This window comes from Daucus carota, chromosome 1 (genome assembly GCF_001625215.2).
Source record: "Daucus carota subsp. sativus chromosome 1, DH1 v3.0, whole genome shotgun sequence".
NCBI classification, from domain to species: Eukaryota; Viridiplantae; Streptophyta; class Magnoliopsida; order Apiales; family Apiaceae; genus Daucus; species Daucus carota.
In genome coordinates this window covers 19901632-19922136 of record NC_030381.2, presented here as the reverse complement: position 1 = coordinate 19922136, position 20505 = coordinate 19901632, and the positions used below count along the sequence as shown (strand labels likewise).

The following is a 20505-nucleotide window of genomic DNA, read 5'->3' as shown; positions in this document are numbered from 1 at the left end:
GTCAAAGAAGATTCAAGAAAAATAGCCGGAGCAATGAAACTTTCAGACTGAAGCTTCAACGTAAGAAAGTCAACACTAACTCACAAAGACATTCAACCAAGTTATAGCAATCGCGTTGACCTCTTCTTCGATTCATTTGCTGCTGCCCTGTCTAGTGCCCTTTCATTTTAATCGACAAATTTGTCATTTATATCAACTAGTACTATTCAGTTCCCATCAATACATGCAAGTAAAAAATAGCCCTATACTATATGCATTTATACATACAAAACACATTCTACTTTGTTCATATTAACCAATCACAAACTCTAACTAGTATTCAACTCACACCATGCATACAAAAAACCTAAAGTTTTCTTTACTTGCATATATACCAATCATGAATGTCACTTTCAAATAACATTATTATTATTCAAACTCCCTCACTTATTTATACAATATAGCCAGGAATAAGGTTTTCGAGAGAGTCTATGCACAATTATTTATCGAGTGAAAATCGATGAGAGTTCTAATTAAATTTTCTTGACTTTTATGAAAGTTCAATCAATATCCTGATTCGACAGAAGATAAACTCTAGTATAGGTCAAGTCGCTTGTGATTGGGTATTTCTAATATTGCACCAAGCATGAATCCATGGGAGACTTTTTTCGAAGAAGAACATCCATCACCGATCAGAAGACAACTGCAGGGTCCACGCCCATCTCCCCTAAGAGTCCACAAAGTATCTCACACCATCAGAAAGCCACCGTTAGCTCCGGCGCCGGAGTTTCGTCAACCAGTCATAATCTACGATATTTCACCCAAAGTCATCCACACAACTGTCAACGAATTCAGGTCAGTTGTCCAAAGACTCACCGGATCATCATCTTCTTCTTCTACCGCCGCATCATCAAGTTCCGGTAACATTTCTCCGGCTGCAAGACTAGCTTCTATCGAAAGAACCAGCCCTCCGGAGCGAGAAAGGAGCAGTGGAGCCCAGATGAGTGGTGCTGAAATGGGGTTTTATCAGTCTCAAGGAGTATTATCGCCCGCTCCGGCGACCTTGCCGCCTATTCCGGCCAGCATGTTTTCGCCGGGATATCAAGATTGGTCAATGTTGAATGATTTGAGTCCGTACATTGGAAATGACATATTTACCCCTAGTCCCACAACACTACTACCAAGTGAAATGGGTAATTCTGTACATTCACCTTCTTATTTTGATTTACTTCGTCAATACTTTGACTCTTAGCGATTTGTTGGATCATCACATTAAATTTATGAACTCGTTGGTTGGAGAAAGTTTCAAGCAATGGGCAACTTCATGGAAGTTGAAGAATGGTGACTCTCTCCATCTTATATTTTTGGATACATACATTTTGTGAAATTCATGCAATTTTTTACTATCATACTTTCGTTGAAATCAGTTTGTCATGCTTTTCGTTGCACCTATGAAAAGAAAATTTTAAAAAAAAATTGACTGAAAAAATGACAAGTTACTTGTATATTTGTGATTAATAGCTGGTTAATATATTAAGAGCATAACTAAATCAAACATTTCATTAGTTGCTAATAGAGCTGTAATATGAGTCGGGCTGCTCGCGAGCTCGTCCGGCTTGAACTCGTTTAACTGGGCTCGGCTTGTTTCGTTAAACGAGCCGAATTTGGGCAAAGGTTCCGGCTTGTTTAATTAAGCGAGCGGGCTCGACTCGACTCGTGAAAATAAACGAGTCGAGTTCAGGTAGAGGTTTAGACTTGATTATGTGTAAAATTATACGAGATGACTAGCTCGACTCGGTAAGACCTGCTCGTTTAGCTAAACGAGCCGGCTCGACTCTATTCGTGAAATTAAACGAGCCGAGTTTGAGCAGAGATTTAAACTCGATTAGTTAAACAAGTCGGCTCGGCTCGAAACTCGGCCCTAGTTGCTAAATTAAAAATATTCAAATTTCCTTTTTTATCATACTTTTTATCTGTGTAGATTGTGTTGTAAAAATCTATTATTTATTAAAAAATTTCCGATTAATTCTAAATTAATACTTAAAAAATATGTCAATTCACCGATTTAAACTATAATTTGATTTAAAAATTCTTGATTTATCAAAAAATCCCTCGTAAACCCTCATCGATTAATTCTGGTCAGTTATTTCTGTAACCATTCTCACGGGACAGAGTTTAGGCATGACATAACAGCAAATAGATAAAATGAAACTCTTGTTATGAGGATTGAGAGTGATCAAGAGCTGTAAGATGCGACTTACCATGAAAGACTTTGGTACTTAAATGCCTCAAAATGTTTGTCAGGGTTTAAAAACTTCAAATCGTCTGTGATTTAAGATACGGTTTGGCCTGTTGCTGTCAGCATGATAAATCTTAAAACAACTTTACCGAACAATATCTTTTAGTTAAAAAGCTATTTTTAGAAATGGTTTTTCTAGTGTGTGCTCATGAGCACACACTAAGCACCAAATTCTATAAGTTTGGTGGTTTTTGATTATAGAATTTGGTGCTTACGAGCACACACTAGACAAACCTTTTTAGAAAAAGTAAGTCCTCACATGCTTTTGAAAACAGCTGCTTTTCAACTTTTTGCATGATACTCTTACAGATTTTACCATCAATCCTCATCAAAAACATTATTTTATATATTATAACTCATATGCAAATATCAACAAATTACCAAACATTTATCTGATTTCCACGACAACACTTTTTTTATCTACACTTTTTCTGACAGCACAACAATTTTTAATGGCACTCCCAAACACACTCGTACACCAAGTCCACAACTCATATTTACTCCATGTTTCTGTATAGAGTTCTGTATCAAATGGCAAGTTGAATGACCATCAAATGTTAAAAGGAAAACCCTTCAATAATGGTTTTTGAATGTTAAAATTTTAATAATTTTCTTTATTTTATACAAAAATTTAAAAATTAAGTTTTTATTAAGAATAAAAAAATCCAAACAATTTATGAAACTATACTTAATAAAAACCTTAAAATGCGTGTCAAACCATCTATTTATCACCAACATAAAGAATACAGAGGTCCCCAACATAAAAGAACATTGAGGGACAAAGGGAGTAATATTCTTGTTGAGCTCATAATCCCAAGGGAAATAAGAGGTGGCTCAATGTAGGTTCATATGTCAAAATCTCCAATAATAAGCAACTGTAGTACATTATTTACAACTTTCATTCATACCTAGATTTGGAAGCATCAAACTCATTCTCCCAAGCTAAAATTTAATACCAAGGCTACAAAAAATATCTTGACAAACTTTCGATCCTTCGAGATGATATCAGGAAGCTAAAACTCCTCTTAGCAACGCTTTTAAGAACTTGCAGTTACAACATTTCGTGATCCTTCAATTAATGTCCCTACCTTCTCTCCCTTTATGGCTTTCGCAATGTTACCAGTTTTGTTTAGATCGAAAACGACAACTACACAGTAAGGGTTGTGGAGCAATTAGTAACTATAACTTGAAGTAAATGCAACAATTTCCATGACAACATAAATATTATGTACCAACAAGATGTTAAAAATGGAAAACGGATGAAAAATAAAAAAGAAAAGAAAACCACAATATCAAGTACATTTGTAAAATCAATCAAGCATTACCTGGAATGTTGTTCTCTTGACACAATGTTATTGCAGTTAAATCCATAACTGAAAGCTCCTTAGATATTACTTCATGATACGTTAAATTTTCGAGAAGACTGGCATCAGGGTTATCCCTTGGGTCCTCACTATATACACCATCAACATTGGTAGCTTTCAGCACAACCTCTGCATTAACTGAAACACTTGAATGTTAACATAATAATCTGTTACAACACTTTTCTAGGGATTTTTCTGTCTTTTTCTGCATTTCAATCTATCATGTCTTGCATCAGGAGTATGCGGACTACATTGACTAGATGTTTTTCCTCTTGCCAAGTCGACTAGATGTTTTAGCAAACAATGTTGTACACTCGATGAAGAAAATTAAAATGTCCTGCCAGTATAGATAAGTGAAAACAATATCCATTGGTCGCCACTAAAGACACACTACCTATGATGAAGCACTTCACATCAATAGATATTTGTTGTTTCATATTCTCATATCAAGAGGTTATCCCTCCTTAACACAATAGTTGTCATCTCTACGAAAGTGGTCTCTACCTTTGGGGAGTTGATTAAGGAGAATACTTACATATATACATATCTACACAAGATTCAATACATTTGCACACTTATTAACAATTCCGCCTACATACATTTGCGCACTTATTAACAATTCCGCCTACAAAGCTACAATAGATTTATGGTATACTGACTAGGTGGATAACTAATATATGAGTTGAGAACCTAGTGGAACTACTTATTCAAGCAAGAGATTATACATAAAGTGATGTTCTTTACAAACTGCCCATATGTATCGTAAGTGGGCTTTTATAACCAGTGCGAATATAAGATATAGTGATTACTGAAATCAGGAACGGCACATAAATTACTTCTGTTAATAAGGCATTAAAGGGTTCCATACAACTTATGCAAAGATCAACATCCAAGGAATTTCATATAGATTAAAATATGAGATATGCAACATACTCTCAGCACACCGAAGAGCTGCAGCTGTGTCTGTGGTGAAGAACGGATTCCCAGTTCCGGCTGCAAATATTACTACCCTTCCTTTTTCTAAATGCCTAACAGCCCTTCTACGTATGTATGGCTCAGCAACTTCAGACATGCGAAATGCTGTCTGGACTCTAGTTGGAATACCAAGGCTTTCCATTGTTGCTTGCAGATATATAGCATTCATGACAGTTGCCAACATCCTATATATGCGACAGTCATAGTAAGACAAACTGAATGTAACTTATTTGGTAACACAAGTCTGAAATATGGATTTTCAAGACAATCAAATTATGAAGTAAAAAACTGAATTAAGTTCATCTTGCAATGCAAAAATGCTGAAAATCTTTTCATTTTAAGTTCTTCGAGAAATGCCAGATAGTTTAGGCAACCAACTTATGTATCCTTTCACTATTGCTACCAAAAACATTGTTGTACAATTTTGCTACATGGCAATACGGCATTGCTCTTCATTTCTTCTTTTATACCAACAGAACAAATAATCATAATAACACTGACACGTATAGATACTACTTTAGAAGTATTATATGAAGCTTCATACATGTACTTGCACATACCCATTCTTACATAGAGTCAAAGGTGTCTGTATCTCCCTAGAAATATATTGGGAGGAGAACAGGGGTGCACTGATAAACGGAAAGGCATTTTGCTGCACGAGTTCACATTTATTCAACATATAATACACTAGAAAGTTTCAGGACACATGATACTTAGTTAAGAGGCTGAATCTGACACTGGTATGTAAGAAGATGTACACGTTGCACAATGTTTCAATAGCTACCGATGTTTAGGGGTGGTCAGCACAATATTAATGCCCAAGATTTAGTGTACAAAACAGTGTATCGATAATGCCCATATGTTACCAAATAAAGCTCAAAACTATATTTCCGGGAAATGATTGGATATGGAAAAGGTAAAAACCTAGACAACCTTGCCTATATTTACAGGGAGGCAGTGTCCTTGATTGAACAAAAGTGACCTTTGCATATAATGTATATACTTTTTTGAGGTTCTAACAAGAAGAAGAGGTAAGAATCAAATCGTGTCAATTTAAAAAGAAAAACAGACTAAGCTTTGTAAGAGGCATGACTATGTAAATCCCAAGTTTTGATGATCACACATAACAAGCTATAAGAAGATTTTAGCATTTTACTTATAATAGGTTGATTATATCCTGTTTTATTACTTGCAGTAAGTTGGTTTTGCAGGAATGTTTTTATATCAACATAATGGCAAGCTGTTACGATATAACGGCAAGCTGATCCACAGTCCAATCAGAACACAACCTCTTCTCAAATTTCATCATCCGGTTGTAGATAAGAATTACGGTATCTATACTGTAAATAGTATTACGATTTTAGTATACATGCAAGCTCACAGTTTTTGTTCAAACGTTTTTCTAAACTATAGGAAGTGGTTGATCAAAATTTAAATTACTTTTTCAAAACTCAACCCTTTATATATCATCCCATATTTATAGGAGTTACCGTTCTTAACGTTTTAGTTGTTTAACCTCCTACATTTATGTTTCTAGTTTTGATTTAAACTGATCTAAAAACGTATACATAGTTTTAACTTAAAAGTAGCTGTTGCATACATAGATATATAAATACGGCTAATGTTTTTTAAAAGAAAAAACAGCTCTATGATCTTGAAAAAGCTTTTATCTCGTTCGCTAAACCGAGCTTGTTTGTATATTGATTTCATTATATCTAGAGAATACAGTTCTGAGTCGCAAACAATTCACTCTCTTTGTATTGACATATCTGTAATTGTGAGTTACTGAAAGTAAACAAGGGTTCTAAGATCTCAAGGGAGCTGGGTTGATAGCCTCATTAATTCTACGTGGCAAAGAGTTCATGGAACAGGAGAATTCCAGGAGTGAAGCTCCTCTCAAGGAATTTTTGGGTTCAAGGAACAGAATGCAAGGAGAGATTAGTGACAAGCTGAATACATTCTGCTCAAATTGCGAGGGATTATAGCAAGCTACTTTCAGTGACTGGGTTAAAAGGGATAGATATTATTATTCTGTAATTGGTTTATTTTGAGTAACAATATATTCCTTTACCAAGTTGGCAAGGGACTAAGACGTAGACCATTAGAATTGGCGGTCGAACCTGGCTAAACGTTTTGTGCCTCCTTTACTTCACTGCAAATTATTGTTATACTGCATTGCATGCATAATAGCTTGGTACAACTCATTACTTAACTGAAAACTGTAAGCTATTGTCTTAGGCACAGCAAACTGATTTATTTACAGTCAGCTATAGATAAAACTTAAAATTGGACATATTCAGCTTAAGTATACCTATTTACCACCTCTAGGTGCAATTTCAAACTATTTTCAAAATTAAGAGGTGCCGCATCCCAAATGTGAGAACTTTCAAGTAATAAAACTTTGGATCAAAGGAAATTTATAGCATATGATATACATGTGAACTTGCAATAAAAAAGAAAACCATGAAAGGAAGTGCTTTCCTCTACATGAAACTTCAAAAATATTTCAAAAGAAACAAGTTAGTATGCTAGATAGCATGTATAAGAGCTATATGAAGAAAATTACCCTATATAATCAGCGGAAGATCGGTCGAGACCACTACTTCCTGCCCAGGAAGAACCACGAAATATATTTCCCCCGCCAACTACTATCGCAACCTGGACAGTGGACATATTCAATTAAAAAGTCAGTAAAATTACTTTACCAAATCATGAGCTTTCAATCAGTTATTCTAACTGTCTAAGGGTCTAGTGAACTTGTCAGCTGTAAGAATGATAATAACATACAAATTCAATATACCATGCATGCAATAGGAATATTTGAATCCTAAACAACTGTTGCAGTATACTAGGTAGTGGTAAACAAACCTTTTCATCTCACCTTTACTTTTATCTTGGTTCTTATTTCATGACCATTTTTCTTTACATTTACAGGCAGACTCCATAATAAGAACAATGACGTGTTTTAATGTACAATCATTTGACAGAAATAGAAAAGCCTGAGCATAAATAGAAAAGTGAAACAACTAAGATATCCAATACTAAAGACAAAATACCATTTATAATATGAAATTATGTTCACAATTGTAACAGAATAAGCAGCGGGAAAATTAAATCTTACCTCAATGCCAAGCCGAGTCACGGAAGCAACTTCTCTTGCAATAGCCATTGTGACCTTTGCAAATGAAAGAGTGTGTTGCTTTAAATATTGTTAAACTAAGAAATAATAAAAAGAAAAATACGTGAAACATTACATACCTTCGGATCAATATTCTGTTTTTGGTCACCAGCAAGCGCCTCTCCACTTACTTTCAGTAGTACCCGACGCCATCTGAATGATGGCGTTGACAGACCATTTTCGTTCAATGTAGCACCAAATGGAACCTCAGAAGGAAGTCGCTGCCTACAAAAGACAATAAACTACTATAGTTCACAGAAGTCGAATCCAAGATCTAACTCCATAATTCAGAAACACACAGGTGCACTTATGAATGATGGCCACTATCTATAATATCTGTATTAAGCAACTAATTTTATCAAATGATCAGCGTTACAAAAATGTCCAACATGTAGTCATTTAGTTGCAGTCACTACCCAACCACAGACAACAAATAATTGTTCTTGTGACCAATTAACTTTACTTTCTAGAGATAACCCTGCTCCGATCTTGCCACCAGGAACCAAATCTTCAGAATCTAATACTTCCACAGAATCTACACCGATCATGAAAACTGAAATATAACCTGTTTGCTTCTGTCTTCTTAGTTAAGATTATCCAAATTTTTTTGTAATAAGATCCTCAATTACTTTATCAGCCGAGTACAAGCTAGAGCCTAGAACAAAGTACAAGCGACTATCTGACCAAGAACTAATAATGACATACCAGGACAGCCAACATGGTGGTTTCCATGTGGTAGTATCATATTAACAAACAATGGCAAAAGTATAATGAGAGAAGCATTGTTGTCACGGCGCTCGACTAGTCGCGACTAGTCGACGACTAGTCGACTAGTCGGGTTTAGAAAATCGACTGGAGAGGTCGACTTGCGAATTGTCGACTAGTCGGTCGACTTGGTCGACTAATTGATCGACTTATCGACTAGTCGGTCGACTTGGTCGACTAGTCGGTCGACAAGTGTAAAATTCAATCAAAAATTAAAATGAAAAAAAAATAAAATTCTATGAAACTACTCAAAATCAACAATAATCAACATGATAATCTAAGTTTATAGATCTTTGTGTGTGGATGTGTTTATGTATGCATAAGTTGATTAAAACTGAATATACATGTAGTATAATCTGTTTATATATTGGTACAGTTAATGTGTGTAGTGTGTTAATGTGTATACATGAAAAGGGGGAAAAGATATGTTTGTAACTAACATATCTATTTTGTGATTGATATACATATGACTAGTTATAGGAAACGACGTATATAATGTATATAATAATATATATTATTTAATTAACTATTAATTAACTTTTCGACTAGTCAGCGACTAGTCTACGACTAGTCGACTAGTCGATAAGCTGGACCTCTATCGACTCGACTCGACTTATCGACGTGACAACCATGGAGAGAAGTTATTTGTATAGCCCACCAACACAGCCGTGTCATAATCCTATTACAAGAAAGACAGGCATTTGTAAAACCCAATTTACTTGAGCAGGGCCAAAAGATGTGCAGCTTGTGTGTGCGTATTTTGGTATTGTCTTAATACTTTGGCAGCATCTATCATATATTCATATAATCACATTGCTGTGAAATTCTTCCCGTTTAAGCAAGTAGCACTTCTTGGAATATCAAGAGTCAATTTTAGGATAACACAAATCGCTTGTCATTAGAAAAAAAAATAAAAAAACACTTCATTCACAGGGTCCTTTAAGCTAGACACACAATCTTCTCAAAAAGTACAAAGCTTGTGCAATCTTTTCAATTCAATAGGTAGTCTCAACATACAGTGACACTCATACTCATGCTTATCCCAAAAAATAAAAAATTCTCACAGCAATCAAAGAAACAACAAATCAAACCAAATAATTTCATGAAACTAAAAAACTACCGATTACTACCTAACCCACATAAAATTTTCAAATAACCATCCTCATATACATCATAACCTCGGTAAATATAGAATATTGATAAATTAATATATTTTTCGGTCCCAACATAAGAGAGAATGCATTATTAACCTCGAAAAATTAATAAAAATTTAATTATACAGAAATTGTACCTGCCATTCAAAGGGTCTGAAGCAGAGCACTTAACAACAAAATTACCACGTGGAATTTGACAAGGCAAAGTTAAAAAATTGGACTTTTGATGGTGAAGTGGTTTCAAGAAACTCAAACAAGGTGAAGAAGTGATAGTTGAGCTGCTAAAACTCAAAGTAGAAGCAATGGCCATTTCAAAATATAATAAAGTTGCAATCTTTAATATAGATGGATACAATTTTGGTTCCTGAAGATTTCTTCTTTTTCTCAGTGAAGAAGAAGAAGAATACTGAGAACTAAGAAGCGTGCGTAGATGATATGTTTACAGGCAGGTCGTAATGTGGGCTCTTCATTGGGCTGGAAGCCCGTTATCAATTTTACTGTAATTTATCGTTCTATTCACCAATCAAATACTATAAACTCTTCATTCAAACTTTTCTAATTTTTTGAAAGAAAATAGATAAAATAGTTAAAAATAATAATCATAAAAGAGATATAATTCTAAATAGTTAAGAAATAGAAATCTTAACAAAAATATAATAGCTAAAATCTATCGAATCCTAAGTAGGTAAGAAATAGAACTTTTAAAAGAAAAGAGATATAATTCTAAACAGTTAAGAAATAGAAATCTTAAAGGAAACGCTAAAATCTATGAAATTCTGAGTAGTTAAGAACGAGGAATCTTAAAAAATATATAATGATAGTTTAAATCTACGAATTATAAAATTATAGCCTTATTTTATTAATTTGTTTTCAAATCATATGTCCAAAAAAAAATAATTTTCTTAATTTTAGAATAGAAAATAAAATTAAGAATTGTTCGATTTAGTCTTACAATTTTCTTAAATTTTGAATATAAAATCAAATTATAATCTAAAAATCAGGTTTAAAGGTAAAAGAATCGTAAAGATACAATTCTTTTTCTTATTTAGAAATCATAAAAAGAGTAGGATTTTATTTATTCAAAATAGGTGACGTGTCGTATCTAGAATTGTTCAATTTTTGTCTTATAAACTTCTTAAATTTTAATAGAAAATAAAATTATAATATAAAAATAAGGAGATTGTAAAGGTAATCCAATTCTTTTTCTTATTAAAGAATCATAAAATGAGTAGCATTCTATTTATTCAAAATAACAATCTTAAAACAAATACAATTAATAAATAAACTTCTTATTTTCAAAGTTATAAAATTTATAGTCTTATTTTATTAAATGTTTTCAAATTTTAAATCTGAAAAATAATTTTCTTAAATTTTGAATAGAGAATAAAATTATAATCTAAAAATCAGGTTCAAGGGTGTAAAGATAATACAATTTTTTTTCTTATTTAGGAATCGTAAAAGGAGTAGGATTTTATTTATTTAAAATAATCATAAAAAAATAAAATTAAAAAAATGCAATTCTTATTTTCAGAAGTTATAAAGTTTATAGTCTTGTTTTATTAATTTTTTTTCAAATTATATATATAAAAAATAATTTTCTTAATTTCGAATAAAAATAAAATTATAATCTAAAATTTAGGTTCAAAAATTGTAAAAACAATACAATTCTTTTTCTTATTTAGATTTCGTAAAAATAGTATTTTATTAACTAGGTAGTACATGTTGAGTATGTTCAAATTAATAATTTAAATCAATTAATTAACTAAGTAGCCAATTGATTTATGTAGTGGATTTGAGTTTTTGCGGCGCACACGTCAAAGTTTTATTTTAGCTTTCTAAAGGTGTAATAAATGGGAAAAACAATGAGTTTAGGTTATCTTAGTTTATATTTTGGATCAAATAACTTTATTATTCACTTCTCATAGCCGTGTCAATTGTAATGGAAAATTGCGTGGAGACTTTTGTTAAAACTGTCATTATATTCTTAGTTGTAATTTTTCCATCTTCCTATTTATCATTCATTTATACTTATTGAATAGAGTCTCTGTGTTTACAAATATATAAAAGTCAATCAAGTGGTGTAAATTTTCAAAAAAAGATATATCGGTTGTTTTTGGTGGTATAAAACTATGTTTTTGTGTTAAATTCATAGCAACTCTAGGTTTGTAATTTGTAGCAGTATTATAATATTTCCCATGAATAATTTAAATTAATTACACATTCTTCTCTATAACCACATTTGTTACTCTCAAAACTTGATCCATGCTTCTTGAAATTGTGTATAATGCAATAATTGAAGAATGGATTAACGCATGATTACGATGTCAAAGATTTAGAGCTACTACTGAAGTTATTAAATTTAATGAACTAACACGGAGAAAGCTTTTGAGATTTTTATAACGTGCTAGCGGTTCTTATATCCAATTCTTTTGAAGTGAATTATCATTTATTAATTTTTTTTTGGTACTAATAAATTTTACACGGATTGATTATATTTGCACTAATTAACTGATTATATTCTATTTTTAGCTTTTATAATATTTTTATATTGTAAACCATTAGTATGAACAATATATATTTATATTATTTGTGAATCTTTTTCTAATATATATTAGTATAAATAATTTTACGCTTCTTTGCATCAATAAAGAATCTTCTCTCTGTTTTTTCTTTATTCAAATGAACTAACACAAAATAAATTCCAGAGGCTTCCAATTAATACTAATATCTAAATACATAAATACAAACAATCTAAATCTAAAATCCAATTCATAATAAAAATATTTAAATAAATAAATTAAAACTCAGGATTTTACATTGTTCCCTCCTTAAAAGAATCTGGTCCCCAAATTCACAAAAATAAATAAATAATAAGTACATAAAGAGAAAGCATACCTTAGTTACGACTTCGGATGAGCTTAAATACGTGTCCATTGTTTGTCTTCTTATCTGCTTCCTTCCTTGGTGGTCGATTGTGTGGGCTCTCCGAAATTCGGTGTCCTATTTCTCCGCAATAAAAACAAGCACATGTATTCCATTGTATTCCATCGGCAGTCCTTCTCAGGATGAGTCTTACCACACCTCGAGGCTCGAACAGTTTTCTCGATCCTCCTGGCCCCCCAGTCGATCATACACGTGTGGTTTCTTGAAAGGTGCTCTTTCAGATGATTGTCCCCCACTTGGAGCAAACCTCTTCCTGTTTCAGTCGGCTGTAGCTTTTTCCGATTCTACCAAGCCCCTCTCGATCACCAAAGCCTTGTTGAGAACAGCCTCGTATGTCTGAAGTTCAAACGACGCTGCAGAGTTCCTAATGTCTCTTCGAAGTAACTCTTCCAACCTTCTTGCTCGGCTGCTCGCATCAGCAACTAGAGTTGGCGCATAATTGGCAAGCTTTGCAAACTCCGCTTCATATTCACTAATAGTCTTCCTCCCTTGCTCGAGTCGAATAAAGTCCCTCTCCTATTGCACATGAATTGTTCGAGAAAAGTACTTGTCCTCCAATGCCTTCTTGAACTTTGCCCATGTATATGATTCGTGAATCCCCTCAATATTTGTTGTGGCGTTCTGCTCATTCTTTTTCTTTTCCATGAGCCACAAATCGTAAGCACTTCATTGTAGTTGATAGACAGCTAGAGTGACTTTTTGTTCCTCATTGCTTCCTAGCAATCCAAAAGCTTTCTCCATCTCTTGTATCCACATCTCGACTACTGCTGGATCAGTTGCCCCCATCAAATGTGGCATATTCAATCTTTTAAATTGAGAGATGATGTTTGGCTTTGGTTGTTGATTCACAAGTATGGTCAGGGTCTGAGCTAGTTGTTCAAATACATTCTCCTCTCCATTGTTGTTCACGTTGCCATTGGCGTTTTGGTTGTTCTCCCCTTCCATATTTTCTAAGACAATAAAACAAATTCTTTCATACACAAACAATGAACTTATAGTAATCGAAAGATGAAATAGAATTATAATTCATGCCAACATGATATAACAAAATAACAATAATATTCATAGAGTCTGTTAGGAATCAATAATTTTTGATGATAACATAAACATTTTTGTAACATGTCTTACTTAGAATCTTTATCAAATTTCAGTTGTAATTGTTACATTTCTTGTCTTTGGGAATTATCAACGGATGGGTAGAATAGGATGGCTAATTGTAAATATCCAATGCCATGTAATTTTATCTAAGTGAAGGATATTCAACTGATGAGATGTAACTGTTCAACTGATAAAGACTGGATGATGTTTCAACTGATGAAAATCAAGCATTCAACTGAAGACAAAAGTGTTCAACGGATAATGCTGAGGAATTCAACTGATAAGACTGGAACAGCATTCAACGGATGGAGTTTGTAATTCATTCAACTGATGAGCCAGGCATTCAACTGATAAAGTCAATAGCAGTTGAAAGCAACCAGAACCTTCAACTGATGAAGCAAAGAGCAGTTGAAAGTGACTAGAGCTTAAGTCTGACAAATCACATGGATCGAATTACACTAAAATAGACATGGAAGCCTAATTAGAAAAAAAAAAAGAAGCAGAAACATACTTATCTCATGCAGTGCAATCTGGATCAAATCAAGATGATGGTCAAAGATGAAGACATCTCAGAAAGCATGCATAAGACAAAGTTGTGCAGCATTGTTTTTAGATTAGAGTGCATTTTGTAATCTAGCTAAAAACTTTGTAAAACTTGGAGTATATAACCAAGTTAGTAGCATCAGTTGAACTTGTTCAAATTACTTGAGAGAAAAATCTGAGAGTTAGAACTTGTTGAGTGATGAACCAGCAGCTGTGCGAATTGTAAACAATCCACAGATTCTTCTATATAAAATCTCACGGGTGGATCATTCAATCCACCCGTATTTTTAATACTTGGTGTTTTTCTGTTTACTGTGTTCTTAGTGTATTATTCTTGAATCTTTTAAGTTTGTAAAAGATTGTATTCAACCCCCCCCTTTCTACAATCTTTCTCATAGTTGGTGTAAAATAACAATTGGTATCAGAGCCAGGTTCCCAACAAACAGGGAAAAAGATCAACACTGCTAGAGAAAGATGGGAAAGAAGGATGCTGGAGTGAAGATTCCTGTTCTTGACAAAGACAACTATTTTCACTGGAAAGTGAGAATGCATCTGCATCTGTTGTCCATTGATGAAAGCTATGTGAACTGTATTGAAAAAGGACCTCATGTCCCCATGAAGGTCTGCACAAGTATGGGAGCTGATGGTGAAGACATGGTAGGTAAGATGATTCCAAAACCTATCCATGAATATTCTCAAGAAGATACTGAAGAAGTGCACAAGGACAAGAAAACCATGAATCTTCTGTTCAATGGTTTGGATCAAGAAATGATTGATAGTGTTATTAGCTGCACAAGTGCCAAAGAAGTTTGGGACACCATCAGGACCATCTGTGAAGGGAATGAGCAAGTTAGAGAAAACAAGATGCAGCTTCTGATTCAACAATATGAGTCATTCCATTTCAAGGCTGGTGAAAGTTTGAGTGATACATTTAACAGATTTCAAAAACTGTTAAATGGTCTAAAGCTCTTTGGAAGAGTATATCAAGTTAAGGATTCAAACTTGAAATTCTTAAGAGCTCTTCCTAAAGAATGGAAACCCATGACAGTCTCTCTCAGAAATACACAAGAATTTAAAGACTATACTCTAGAGAGACTATATGGAACCTTAAAGACTTATGAGCTTGAAATGGAGCAAGATGAAGAGATTGAGAAAAGCCAAAAGAAAGGGCATTCATCTGTGGCTCTAGTTGCATCTCTGGAGGATACTGTCAAGGACAAGGGAAAGTCTCAAGTTGAAGAAACTGAGAAGTTGGTCAAAGAGGAGAGCTCAGAGTCAAGCAAAGGAAGAAGAAAGGAGAAAGAAGTAGCTGATTCTGGTGAAGAAAGTGATGGAATTGATGAACATCTAGCCTTCCTGTCAAGAAGATTCTCCAAACTGAAATTCAAAAAGAATTTTAATTCTGCAAAATCTTTTAAAGGCAATCCCAAGTCTGATAGAAGCATGGTAGACAGATCAAAATTCAAGTGCTTCAACTGTGGGAATGCAGGTCACTTTGCAAATGAGTGCAGAAAGCCTAAAGTTGAGAAAAAGTCAAGTGAAAACATTGACTACAAAAAGAAATATTATGAACTTCTCAAACAAAAGGAAAGAGCGTTCATCACAAAGGATGATTGGGCAGCTGGAGATGATTCTGATGAAGAGGAGGAGTTTGTCAATCTAGCTCTAATGGCCAACTCCACAGATCAAGAAGAAAACACTGGAAGCAGCAGTCAGGTATTCACTACAAACTTAGTTGAGTTAACTAAAGATGAATGCAATGCTACTATTAATGAAATGTCTACAGAATTGTATCATTTGCATGTTTCTTTAAAATCTCTCACTAAGGAAAATAGTAGGATTAAGGAAGCTAACACCTTTCTTAGTGATAGAAACAGTGTATTAGAAGCTCAATTTATTGAGTTTGAGAAGCTTAAAATTGAGTGTCAGACAGCCAAGGATGATCTCTTGGTTGTTCTGAAAAGAGAAGAGATCATAAGAAAGCAGCTTGATAAGGAACAAGAGATTATTGCCAAATGGAAGTCTGGTAGGGATGTTTCCACCAATATCATCAACATGCAAGGTAGAGAGACCTTTGTAGAAAATGAGTGGAAGAGGAATAAGAAAGTGCTTGAGAAATCTGAGAATAGTTCAGGTGATGAGAATACTGATGATGATCATCAGTTGAAGAACAAAGACTCAACTGATGAGAGTCATCAGTTGAACAAAAACTCATCAGTTGACAAGAGTGTTCTCAAGAAGCTTAACAAGAAATATGGTCCTGTTAAAAAGAATTTTGTTAAAGGTGAGAATAGTTCTTCTGAGACCAGTGATAGTGTTAATAACACTCTTCATTCTAGTAACAAGAACAAGAAGAAGTTGGATACTAGTGAGCATAAATCTGAGGAGACTAAAAAGAAGAAAGGAAATAGAAATGGCAAAATAGGAGTTAACAAGCACACCAATTACACTCCCAATGCTAGTGCTCTTAGGAAAACCTGCAGTAAGTGTGGTAGTGTAAATCATTTATCTGCTAATTGTAAAACTGTGGTTGCTCCTAATTCATCTTTGCCTATTCCTATGACATCTGTTCCTCACATGAATTTATCTGCTATAAACATGATGCCTGGTTTATTGCCTCACAATCCTTATTCTCAGCCTAACATGCCATATATGTTCAATCCTTATTTTAATGCCTTTAACATGCCTCAATTTCATTCAAATTTGCATGGAATGAACAATTTATGCATGTCTCAAAGGCCTGTGTTTGAAAACAGAGTTGATATTCCAACTTCTCAACCAAAACCAAAGATTGAACCAATTCAATCCAAGGAAAAGGTTGAGAAAGTGGAAAAGGCTGCTAAGACTAACAAATCTGGACCCAAAGCAATTTGGGTACCAAAATCAACTTGATCTGTTTGTGAAATGTGTGCAGGGAAACCACAAGAAGAATTTGTGGTACTTGGATAGTGGATGCTCCAGGCACATGACTGGTGATTCCTCCCTGCTCACAAAGTTTGTGGAGAAAGCTGGCCCTAGCATTACCTTTGGAGATGACAGCAGAGGATATACTATGGGATATGGCTTGATTGCTAAAGAGAATGTCATCATTGATGAAGTTGCATTGGTGTCTGGTCTTAAGCACAACTTGCTTAGCATCAGTCAGCTCTGTGACAAAGGTTACAAAGTCAATTTCACTCCTGCAGCCTGTGTTGTCACCAAAGAAGATGACAACAATGTGGTTCTGATTGGACAAAGGAAAGGAAATGTGTATGTAGCTGACTTCAATTCTGTAAAGTCTGAATCTATCACTTGCCTTCTCAGCAAAGCAAGCTCAGATGACAGTTGGCTATGGCATAAGAGACTGTCTCATCTAAATTTCAAAACCCTGAATGAGTTAGTAAAGAAGGACTTGGTAAGAGGTCTACCTAAGCTGGAATTCTCCAAAGATGGACTTTGTGGAGCTTGTCAGCTAGGAAAGCAAAAGAGAAGCTCTTTCAAAAGCAAAACTCTTTCATCAATTGTGAAGCCCCTTCAGCTTAGGGCTGGCAATATCATACACGACCCGAACCCGACCCGAACCCGACCCAAACCCGTAACCCGATTTACTGAGACAAAACCCGAAAGTGACCCGAAAATCACCCGTTTTGACACGAAATGGACCCGACATGACCCGAAATTCTAATTTCGTTTCTAATAACTTCAATTTTTAATTTTATTCAATTTTAAGTGATTTTAGCTTAACCCGAAATCGACTCGAAATTGACCCGATTGCTGACACGAACACGACCCGTTACCCGAAACTGCCACCCCTACTTCAGCTCTTGCATATGGATTTGTTTGGACCAGTCAACATAATGTCCATTTCAAAGAAGAAATATTGCTTAGTGATTGTTGATGATTTTTCTAAATTCACTTGGACTTTCTTCCTGCATTCTAAGGATGAAGCTGGGAAAATCATCATCAATCATATCAAAGCATTAAACAACAATCCAGATGTCAAAGTTGGAAGGATAAGAAGTGACAATGGAACAGAATTCAAGAACTCTGTGATGAAAGAATTTTGTGAAGAAGAGGGAATTACTCATGAGTTCTCTGCACCAAGAACTCCACAACAAAATGGTGTTGTTGAAAGGAAGAATAGAACTCTTATTGAGGCTGCAAGAACCATGATTAATGAAGCTCAACTTCCAACCTATTTTTGGGCTGAAGCTGTGAACACTGCTTGCTTCACTCAAAACATTTCACTAATTACCAAACCTCATAATCTAACTCCCTTTCAACTCTTCAAAGGAAAGAAGCCAACAATTAGCTTTCTTCATGTATTTGGATGCAAGTGTTATGTTCTAAGAAATCAAGGTGAAAATCTTGGAAAATTTGAGGCCAAGGCAGATGAAGCTATTTTTGTTGGATACTCTGATGGAAAATCATTTAGAGTATATAATCTGAGAACCAACATTGTTATGGAATCAATCCATGTGGTTTTTGATGATAAGAAGATTCAAGGATTCTCAGATGAAGGATTTCATGATAATCTCAGATTTGAGAATGAAGGTGAAGGTGATCTGTATGACAGTGATGATGATGATGACATTATTCAAAATGTTGGAATTAATCCTGGAATTAATATTCCAACTGATGACTCTCTGGTGCAAGAAACAACTACAATTGGAAATTCAACTGAAGCATCAGTTGAAACTACATTGGAGGGATCAGTTGAAACACCTCAAGGATCATCAGTTGAAAGAATGTCTCAAAGTTTCAATCAGTCTAGAAATAATGAGATGTCAAATTTAGGGGGAGCCTTCCAACATGGAAACCTAAACTTCAACAATGAAGCCACATCATCAAGACAATCACTTCCCCCACAAAGAAAGTGGACAAGGGATCACCCTTTTGAGCTAATTATTGGAGATGCAAATGCATCTGTACAAACAAGAAGAGCAACTCAAGATGAGTGTTTGTACAGTGCATTCCTTTCACAGGATGAACCTAAAGTCATAGAAGATGCTCTCAAAGATGCTGATTGGGTTCTTGCTATGCAAGAAGAATTAAATCAATTTGAGAGAAACAATGTATGGAAGCTGGTACCCAAACCTAAAAACAGAACTATTGTAGGAACAAGGTGGGTATTCAGAAACAAGGTGGATGAGAATGGAGTTGTCACCAGAAACAAGGCAAGGCTTGTTGCTAAAGGGTACTCTCAATCTGAAGGAATTGATTTTGATGAGACCTTTGCACCAGTTGCAAGACTGGAAGCAATAAGAATCTTCCTGGCCTATGCTGCTCATGCAAATTTTAAAGTTTATCAAATGGATGTCAAGAGTGCTTTTCTAAATGGTGAACTGGAAGAGGAGGTATATGTCAGTCAGCCTCCTGGTTTTGAAGATCCAGAATTTCCAGAGTATGTTTACTTTTTATTAAAAGCACTCTATGGACTAAAGCAAGCACCAAGGGCATGGTATGACACTCTGTCTCAATTCTTGTTAGATAATCATTTTTCTAGAGGAACTGTGGATAAAACACTATTTTACAGGAATGTAAATGGTGCCTTTATTCTGGTTCAAATTTATGTAGATGATATAATTTTTGGTTCTACAGATGAGAAACTTTGCAAAAAGTTTGCTAATCTAATGAAAAGTCAGTATGAAATGAGCATGATGGGAGAGCTCACCTACTTTCTTGGTTTACAAGTTAAACAAGTAAAGGAAGGTATATTCATAAATCAAACTAAGTACATTTATGATCTACTTAAAAAGTTTGATTTATTGGATTGCAAAGAAGCTAAGACTCCCATGCCAACAGCCACTAAATTAGAATTAAGTCCTAATGAGAAATCTGTGGACATCTCTAATTATAGAGGCATGGTTGGTTCTCTTCTATATTTGACAGCTAGTAGACCAGATATTATGTTTTCTACATGTCTCTGTGCTAGATTTCAATCTAATCCTAAAGAATCACATCTTATTGCTATAAAAAGAATATTCAGATATCTTAAGGGAACACCAAATCTTGGTATTTGGTACCCTAAAGACTCTGGATTTGATCTAATTGGATATTCAGATGCTGATTTTGCAGGATGCAAAATTGATAGAAAAAGTACAACAGGCACCTGTCAATTTCTTGGTGACAGACTGATTTCTTGGTTTAGCAAAAAGCAAAATTCTGTATCAACCTCTACAGCTGAGGCTGAGTACATTGCAGCTGGAAGCTGTTGTGCACAATTAT

General features: G+C 34.5%; 2 protein-coding genes across 2 annotated transcripts; one reads left to right on the top strand and one right to left on the bottom strand.

The window, feature by feature from the left end:
• The first annotated feature begins 625 nt into the window (after nt 1–625).
• Nucleotides 626–1231, top strand: LOC108205458 (protein MKS1). The gene has a single exon (XM_017375423.2). It carries the CDS (start codon nt 626–628, stop codon nt 1229–1231), a length of 606 nt encoding a protein of 201 aa, XP_017230912.1.
• A 1753-nt stretch (nt 1232–2984) lies between these two features.
• LOC108205457 (uridylate kinase PUMPKIN, chloroplastic) lies at nt 2985–10166 on the bottom strand. The gene is made up of 7 exons (XM_017375422.2): nt 9852–10166; nt 7876–8020; nt 7739–7792; nt 7184–7275; nt 4576–4802; nt 3604–3780; nt 2985–3425 (listed from the first exon to the last, which is right to left on the bottom strand). The coding sequence occupies exons 1-7, from the start codon at nt 10022–10024 to the stop codon at nt 3316–3318; spliced, it is 978 nt and encodes a 325-aa protein (XP_017230911.1). The 5' UTR covers nt 10025–10166; the 3' UTR covers nt 2985–3315.
• Nucleotides 10167–20505: the final 10339 nt, after the last annotated feature.

Bases quoted from the DNA above. Each gene is read 5' to 3' on its own strand.
- LOC108205458 (XM_017375423.2), top strand. From the start codon at position 626: ATGAATCCATGGGAGACTTTTTTCGAAGAAGAACATCCATCACCGATC.
- LOC108205457 (XM_017375422.2), bottom strand. From the start codon at position 10,024: ATGGCCATTGCTTCTACTTTGAGTTTTAGCAGCTCAACTATCACTTCT. The intron at 7,793-7,875 runs GTATGTAATGTT...TCATTTGCAAAG, and splicing joins AACAGAATATTGATCCGAAG to GTCACAATGGCTATTGCAAG. The intron at 7,276-7,738 runs GTAAGATTTAAT...TCCACTGTCCAG, and splicing joins TGACTCGGCTTGGCATTGAG to GTTGCGATAGTAGTTGGCGG.